Source organism: Eleutherodactylus coqui, chromosome 2 (assembly GCF_035609145.1).
Source record: "Eleutherodactylus coqui strain aEleCoq1 chromosome 2, aEleCoq1.hap1, whole genome shotgun sequence".
Taxonomy (NCBI): Eukaryota; Metazoa; Chordata; class Amphibia; order Anura; family Eleutherodactylidae; genus Eleutherodactylus; species Eleutherodactylus coqui.
Window position 1 is genome coordinate 29752320 of NC_089838.1, and position 9047 is coordinate 29761366.

The 9047-nt window shown below is 40.8% G+C and overlaps 1 protein-coding gene across 1 annotated transcript; it reads left to right on the top strand.

Moving 5' to 3' along the window:
- The first annotated feature begins 4103 nt into the window (after positions 1 to 4103).
- Positions 4104 to 8532, top strand: FGF23 (fibroblast growth factor 23). The gene is made up of 3 exons (XM_066589676.1): positions 4104 to 4326; positions 5511 to 5614; positions 8014 to 8532. Exons 1-3 carry the CDS (start codon positions 4104 to 4106, stop codon positions 8470 to 8472), a joined length of 786 nt encoding a protein of 261 aa, XP_066445773.1. The 3' UTR covers positions 8473 to 8532.
- The last annotated feature ends 515 nt before the right edge of the window (positions 8533 to 9047 follow it).

Genomic DNA, 9047 nt, shown 5'->3' on the forward strand with positions numbered 1-9047 from the left:
GAAAATATTCCAGATGTATTGGGAACTCTGTATCTTAATTAATAGTTTCCAATGCTAATTCATACTTAACGTAAAATACAACAAAATCTTACTTGGTCTCATACAGGAATGTGAATAGAGACCCCACATTGAAGGGTTTGTGCCAAAATGTAGAACCATTTTGAGAATGCTGAAGTCACAACCAGCCTGACATTTCCCCTGCAGTAGCCCTGAGAGGCTCTCCACTGTGGGACCTAGAATGGAGTTCCTAAGAGGGCACATGATTAAGGGATGCCCTTTAGGCACTTGAATGGTCAGTTGACTCCCAGTGTCAGCTATTTAATAACCTTTAATAAACCTAGGTTTTAATACCTGCCAGCACAGTAGAGCTGCCCTCGCTCAGGAAGATACCCAGCCTATTCCAACGGATGGCTACTTTATAGTAAATTCTATGTGAAAGGGCCGGCTCAAAGAAAGTTTACAATATTGACATCTCCCCATCTTCAAAAATGCTCAGTGTATCCTCTCTGGAAAAAAAAAATTGACAAAAACATTTTTAAAAATTGAATAACTTACCAAATCCTAGAGAATTTCCTTATGACACAATGATCTGGCATTTTTCGAAGAGGTACGGCAAGCCAGGTGATCACCATGCAGGAGCTCACAGAAGAGGAAAACATCTCTAGAACGTTTTCCCATATATTCTTGTGACAAGTTTTTCTATATTATTTTCAAGATGTGCCTAAATTGTACATTTCTGAGCAGTTAAGAACCTAGGGGCGATCTAGTAGTTAGGAATATCCTGGTTCACAAATGTACTACTTCTTAATTCCTTCTGTAACGTAGGTACTTTTATCCACAGGAGACCATTCCTGGATCTACTTTAACTTGTTTCCACTGCCTACTCTAGTTAGTGCCATGGTTGGAACAGATGGATCGGGTGGTCAGTAGATGGCCCTGCTGTCTTAAGGTCATGGGGTGGAACTGACTAGGGCATGGAATTTGTAGTGTCCTTCTTATGCTTGCAAGGGATTTCCCTTGATACTCTAACCTCCTTATACACTTAAAATGCACTACCAGGTCATTCGGCTTCTTATGAAATTGCACTATAAAAGTGCAGAACTGTTTTTGGCAAACCATGAAGGAGAGGCGGCACTAGCCAGAATATGCTCCAGGAGGTGAACTGCAAATACCCTGATACTTACCCCAGGTCCCGGAATACCCCTTTAACTCAAAATATCTGAATTTAGACATTAGCTTTTAACATCTTATACTGAATGTTAACGTATTCTACATAAGTACTGAAATTAATGATTAATTATCCTTAGCTCCTGGGATCTACAAACATTTGGGAGCTCCAGAAATTCACTAAGTGTTTAACTGCCCTCTGATTCATTGGCTAATATTGTATCAAGCCAATACACATTACTTTTTACCAGAACATGTCCTGAATAGAGATGAGCGAGCCTACTCGGCCACGCCCCTTTTTCGCCCGAGTACCGCGATTTTCGAGTACTTCCGTACTCGGGCGAAAAGATTCGGGGGGCGCCGTGTTTGAGTGGGGGGTTGCAGCGGGGAGTGGGGGGGAGAGGGTGAGAGAGAGGGCTCCCCCCTGTTCCCCGCTGCTACCCTCCGCTCCGCCACGCCTCTCCCCGCCCCCCGGCGCCCCCCGAATCTTTTCACCCGAGTACTGAAGTACTCGAAAATCGCGGTGCTCGATCGAGTAATTACTCGAAACGAGTAGGTTCGCTCATCTCTAGTCCTGAAAAGGTGCCAGGTCAGGTAATCTGTAACCAAACTTGGACTTTTTTGACCCTGCTATAATTTCATAGACATTTACAGACAATGCAATTCTTTTGCATACATTTAATAATGGATAGCGCAATAAAAAAGGTCAGCTTTTGCCAGTAGTATGGCGTTAGCCGTTCCAGTGTTATAACAAGGAGAGAACAACTAATAGAGGCAGCTGCTAAGTACAGAACTATTGTAGTCAGCAGGAAAGAGAGGAGACATGTGAGACCTAATTAGGTTTTGTTTTTGTATTTTTTAAGCTTAATTGGTAAAATAGATGAAAGTCTTAAAGGAGATGTCCCGCGCCGAAACGGGTTTTTTTTTATTTTAAACCCCCCCCCCCGTTCGGCGCGAGACAACCCCGATGCAGGGGTTAAAAAAACCACCCGCACAGCGCTTACCTGAATCCCGGCGGTCCGGCGTCTTCATACTCACCTGCTGAAGATGGCCGCCGGGATCCTCTGTCTTCATGGACCGCAGGGCTTCTGTGCGGTCCATTGCCGATTCCAGCCTCCTGATTGGCTGGAATCGGCACGTGACGGGGCGGAGCTACACGGAGCTACACGGAGCCCCATAGAGAAGAGGAGAAGACCCGGACTGCGCAAGCGCGGCTAATTTGGCCATCGGAGGGCGAAAATTAGTCGGCACCATGGAGACGAGGACGCCAGCAACGGAGCAGGTAAGTATAAAACTTTTTATAACTTCTGTATGGCTCATAATTAATGCACAATGTACATTACAAAGTGCATTATTATGGCCATGCAGAAGTGTATAGACCCACTTGCTGCCTCGGGACAACCCCTTTAATGTGTCAGTCAAGAAAAAACTTCTTTATGTCTATTAAAATGTTAGTAATAATGATGTAATATTGATTAGGATTAGAGATGAGTGAGCAAAGTCGTTAAGGCGATTTACTTGAGAGAACATCGCCTTTTTCGACTACCTGCTGGCTTGTCCCTGAAAATTCGGGGGGGCGCGAGGGTGTGTGGGGAGTTGCGGAGGGAGAGAGAGAGATCTCAGAAGGGAGAGAGAGAGATCTCTTTCACTTTCCACCCTGCTCCCCTCCGCCGCCCCCGCCCCCCGCAGCCCCACCGAATCTTCAGGGACGAGCCAGCAGGTACTCCAAAAAGGCGATGCTCTCTCGAATAAATCGCCTTAACGAGTATGCTCGCTCATCTTTAATTAGGATACATGGAATTTCAATGGAAAAATGTGAAGTTCCCTTCTGAACATGGAAATCAAAATAATTTTTACATTTCTATTGAACTTTTCAAGTATTCTCAACCATAGGCCAGCAATTCTTTAGAAACTACCGCTATCACATTTTGATTGTCATGTATCCTTTTACAGCCTATTATAACTTTTGAGCCTTTTTAATCTCTGCTAAATTATATAATATACCGAAGCAGCTACTAAAATGAACATAAGACCGCTTCACTGCGGGAAAACTTTTTTCTGTTACATGACTGCCCTCTAGATGTTAAAAACGGAATTAGACACTGTATCTGATCTTGTGTTGAGAAAGTATGAAAATGACCTACTAGAGAGAGATGGATTGGTGTTTTCAATCAGAAATTAACTCTTTGTTCCTTGATCAAGTCATTTTGACATTCGGTATTGCTTTAGTTGGATAAATATGAAATCGATTTAGGATGGGCAGACAGAATAATCAGCTTTTTAAGTAAAAACTAACTTTTCATTCCCTTATCAAAACTTTTTTGACAGTAGTACTTTACAGAAATGTCTTTTAAGTTTTGTAGATTTTTTTTTAATAATATTTGATACCAGTAGTTATTTTAGAACTAGTTCGTTTTTTAAAAAAAATTATTTGTGGTTGAGTTGATTGTAGAATTTGATTTAATTTCATTGTATATAATTTTAATATTTGGCTTTAAATAACAATGACATAAAATAAAATAATGAATTATGATCAATTCCTTAAAATTTTAGATATTGTATTAAAGTAAGAGGTACAAAATGTCCAAAAATTGGTGCAAGATTTAAGAGTTGGGGAAAACTTTTTGGAAAATTTAAAAAAAAATTAAAATTATATATATATATATATATATATAATTATAAAATCAGTGACACAGCATTTTCCCAAGGTGCTCATGTGAATTCCCTTTCCTTAGGTATTTTATGTCTCAGGGTTCTCTTAAATTTCTGCTGTTATGACAGAAAGGATGTTCATAACAAGTTTTTCCTGTGTGATGTCACTATGCTCCTAGCCTTTATATATACTGCAAAAAAGTTGGGAAGCATCGAAGCCTCAGAGTTGAGGACAGAAGAGAGATCATATTTCACCAGCATCTATCCCAAGAAAAAAAAAAGCCATGTCCAGAATCAGGCAAAGCAATAGATTAGCACTTTTAACTTTTTTTCTGACCAGTTTAAAGGTCAATGTAGCATTTCCCAATTCTTCCCCAATTATAAATTCAGGATGGGGCAGCCCGGACCGACTGATGCACCTGTACACAGCCACCGAATGGAACAGCTTCCACCTGCAGATCAACCATGATGGCCACATTGATGGATCTCCTCACCAAACCATTTACAGTAAGTCTGGCTGTGAAAATTTCACTTATTTAAAAATAAAGCTTTGTATTTTAAATTTTTTTTTGCAATTTAAAAAAAAAATTCCACATTTTTTTTAATTTTTTAATTACATTATGTGACACAAAGGTAAAATGTAAAAATATGAAACTATGCTCACCTTTTCGGCTGTGTGCTATTGCACTCTGGTATCACCTCTAACAATTTTTTTGCCATTAGACAAATATGTACGCATCTCAAAATTAATTTTAACACATTTTAAAGATAAATTTGGAATTTTTTTTGTGATTTTCGTAACTGTTTTTAAATTATTGATTTCCTTGACACTACATACTGTCAGTTTAATGATTAATATTATTTGACATATTGAGATATTACATGGTGTTGTAAAAAATAAAAGCAAGCATAGAATCTAACTAGAGCCAAGGTGTTACACACTATCCCCATTCTCTATACTTCTTACTACCGGTATATAGGGGGTCTCGTGCTTCTGTTATGTAAGATGATGACATCATGCGAAGTCCCCCTTTCCCTATACTGTGTATAAAAATATGATCTTTATATATCCAGAGGAAATTATGCCTTGTATATGACATGGGGGAGAAAAGTGGAACAGGACTGTCTTAATAGGTGCTTGCATAATATACTACTTATATGTTAGAAACAGGGGACCTTGAGATGTAACTATGCTTCAATTCTCAATTTTTGTTAAGACCTGTATAAAGGGTTGGCCATTGATTTGAAGGAATGCTGCCATCCAATAGGTGGCGCTGCAGGGGTATTGTTCCATCTTCCTTATTTGCATATGCAATCTACTACATGACATTCACCTGCCAAGTACCCTTGGGCCCGCTCAGGCACTAGAGCTTGGGTTGACTGCTAACTCTCGACCCCTAATAGCTCCACTCCTTCTGATGCAATAAGGCATGTGTAATTCCTTAGCATCTCAAACGCGGTCATGTTATGCAGGAAAATAAATGGAGAATGGATGAACAGACTGCAACCATGTAGTCTCCTTAGGTTGATACAAAAAAATTGTCAGTCAATGAAAAGCTTGACATTCGGGCCACCGGTTGACCCTTTTAGTGTGGTCATGAGGCTATATGTACATAGTGAAGCAATCTACTAATCATATTTTGTGTTCTTCGCCTTAATTATACATTTTCAATCTTTTTTCCTTCCTACAGGTGCATTAATGATTAGATCAGAGTCTGCAGGCAAAGTTGTTATTACAGGAGTCAAAAGTGGACGTTATCTGTGCATGGACAGCTTTGGCAATGTATTTGGATCTGTAAGTATTCAACTCAACGGTTCTTGAGATTTCATAACAATTAACTGTATCAAAACTTGTACAGAGAGATAACCAATCAGAATCAATCTTTTTCACTGGTTAGAACCTAGAGATATCTGATTGGTTACTTTCGGCAATTGAAATAATTTTTAGACCTTTCATTCTCATTCACGGTATAGAAATAACAGTTGCAATTGGATTTTCATATTCACATTCTTAATAGAGATGAGCGAGTATACTCGCTAAGGCACATTACTCGAGCGAGTAGTGCCTTAGCCGAGTATCTCCACACTCGTCTCTAAAGATTCGGGGGCCAGCGGGGGGCGGCGGGGGAGAGCGGGGAGGAACGGAGGGGAGATCTCTCTCCCTTTCTCCCCCTGCTCCCCGCTACAACTCACCTGTTACCCGCGCCGGCCCCCGAATCTTTAGAGACGAGCGGGGAGATACTCGGCTAAGGCACTACTCTCTCGAGTAATGTGCCTTAGTGAGTATACTCGCTCATCTCTAATTCTTAACAAATGCAAATTGTATTCTTACAAGTAGGGATGGTTTACATATATAGGTTAAGTCCAGCCAGTGTTTTTTTTGCCAGTTGCAACTGATGGCAAAAGTCTTATGCCTGTCCAGTGTCTCTAGCCAAACAGAGTAACATTGCATTCAGTGTTCTGAGCCTGGCTCCACCACTAACCAACACTAGCTACAAAACTGTCCATTAATTATCTCCAGCATTTATGTAGTACACCGTAGAGGAAAAAAGGAAGGCCAGAGGGTTAAAAATATGTGAACGAGCCCTTGAAGGCTTTTAATACAACATGTCAATCAGAACATCCTGTCTGACCTCCTTTCCTATTGAAACCATGCATTTATATGAATTAAGAAGCTTCCTTTGCACTTCAGACAGTTATCATCCAAACCATCTTCCAATCAACAGCTATTCTTCTGGACTCCCCTGATAGCAGCTTATCTACCAGGGGACCAAAGGATTGGGCGTTAATCTATCTTTATGCCCCATTTACATGGGGCGACGGTTGGCTAAACCAGTGTTTCTCAACTCCAGTCCTTCAGGGACTCCCAATAGTTCATGTTTTCAGGATTTCCTCAGTGTTGCACAGGTGATATATTTCTTGTTGGTGCCTCAGACATTGCCACAGGTGTTCTCTCTCTATAGGATATCCTGAAAACATGACCTGTTGGGGTGCCTGAGGACTGAAGTTGAGAAACACTGGGCTAAACGCTTAGCACGAGTGGGTGACATCATCACTGGTTGTTGGTGCTCGTGCAGAGCGTTTAGACAGGCAGATCACCGCTAAGTATCGCTCACTTCTCGATGACTTCCAACTCAGTTCTTCACATTCTATGTAAAACATTCAGCGGGGAGCGTTTAGATGCAGCAAGAAGTGAGCGACGAACGAAAAGTAAGCGAATTGTAAACAATGGCTTTGCATTTAGACATAACGATTATCACACTTTTTTGCTCTTTTTACCAATTTTGCGTGATAATCGTCCCAGGTAAATGGCCCTTTACTTTGACAGGCCATTAGAGAAGAATTAGCATACCCCAGCACATGTTAGAATGTTGGTCAGTCCATCATATGCCATTACTTTGTGATCAGTGGGGGTTCAATATCTGGATCCCCCATCCTTTAGAATATACTGCAGGGGCCAGAGTGCTAATTTACCGCTGCTTTCTGTTCAAAGTTTTCTCTACGCAGAAGCAATTCTGGCCACCGGCCGTGAGGGAAACTGCAGCGTAAATGAGGAAGCACTACAGTTCCCTGCATAGAAGCTAGCCAAGATGCCACAGGGCAAAAAACTGGGAAGGGGGCATATTGTTAAAGTAGCACTGTGGTCCACTTATTCTCAGGTTTGACATGGGTCCAAAAGGTCCAACCCTCATCTGATCACAAAATGATGGCATACCCTAGAAATATGCCATAACTTTATCAGATGCTAATACTCTTTTATAAACGGATCTCCAATAAGATATGACCAACCACGCGTGGTCATTTGTTTTTGAAATCAATGGGAAGTATTGAAACCCATACATTTGCAGTATTACATAATTCCCAGTGATTTCATACAAAAAACATGGACACCAGTGGTGTTCTCTCTATTAAAAACAGACCACGACCTGGTGATCTTGTAATGGCATCTATTCCAGCTGACAGAATCTTACTTGTAAGTTTCTGTAACTCCGAGCAAATTCATTCAAGATGTTACCACACATATGTGGTCATCTCTCTAGGAGGTTGAGTGCCAGGACTAGTAGCGATTCTGGACACCCACTTATATGTCATATGCTACAAGTTGTCATAAAAGCCTATGATATGAAAAGTTTTAGTGATTCACCACAATAATTTTATTAAATTGAGTTATTAATCGGCATACATATTTCACAGCACTACTTTAACTATGATGACTGCGTCTTCAAGCATGAAACCCTTGAAAACCGCCATGATGTCTACCATTCTCCAACTCACAACTACCTGCTAAGCCTAAGGAAGCCGAAACATTTTTTCCGCCCAGGAATGGACTTGCCTCCCTATTCCCAATTTTTGTCTATGGAGAACAAAATCCCAATCACCAGATTTATCACTCCTGAGCCTGTTCGACACACGAGGAGCGCAGATCTGTACCCAGATCCTCTTAATGTAAGTAGAGAAAAGAAGACCGCTCTGCATTACCCAACTCCCAAGGATGCTCAAGATGTCAACCCTTCTGATCCTCAAGAACCTTTAAGGCTTAATAAAAACGAAAAGGAAGACCCCGATGACCCAAACCGTGTTAATACCATAAGGAAACCACACCCACGTGAACTTTTCTATAAAATGACATCCCAACTCACCGACTACAAGTAATAGAAAAGCTTCATCAAAAGCTAGAGTAGGCACTATAAACTTAAAGGAAAGTCATCAAAATTCTCATCCCCATTTAATAAGATGATACATGAACCCTTGTTATTTCAATTTTATGATACCCTATAGTTGAGGTAGAGCACTTTTTGATTCATCAGTGTAAAATCTATAGTTTTGCTCCAGTAAAGTCCTTGAATTGTCTTCTTCTGTTAAGATGATTGCCTCATAGTAGGGAATATAGACATCATTGAGGAGGGATCCCCATATTGGGACCTCCCTCTATGAGTCTGAATGAACACCATATAGCACTACATTTTGGGCTAGTCACAGATTTCCTGGGCAACGTTCACTGTTTGTGGGGGGTCTTGGGAAGACCCACAGTAATCAGTGATGGCTTTGGTGAGGCAATCCTTTCAAGCTGAATCAATTCTATTAAGCCAAGTCTAGTCAAGGGGGAGATACTCACAAAGTGCACTTGAAGGTAAAGGTGCCTTAATGTGCAATGATATGGGAGTGAAGAGGAAGGTTTAAATGCAAAACTAGGCAGATTTGACTTTTTGGAATCTCAGGAAGCTGGA

Bases quoted from the DNA above. Each gene is read 5' to 3' on its own strand.
- FGF23 (XM_066589676.1), top strand. From the start codon at position 4,104: ATGTCCAGAATCAGGCAAAGCAATAGATTAGCACTTTTAACTTTTTTT. The intron at 4,327-5,510 runs GTAAGTCTGGCT...TCCTTCCTACAG, and splicing joins TCCTCACCAAACCATTTACA to GTGCATTAATGATTAGATCA. The intron at 5,615-8,013 runs GTAAGTATTCAA...CATATTTCACAG, and splicing joins TTGGCAATGTATTTGGATCT to CACTACTTTAACTATGATGA.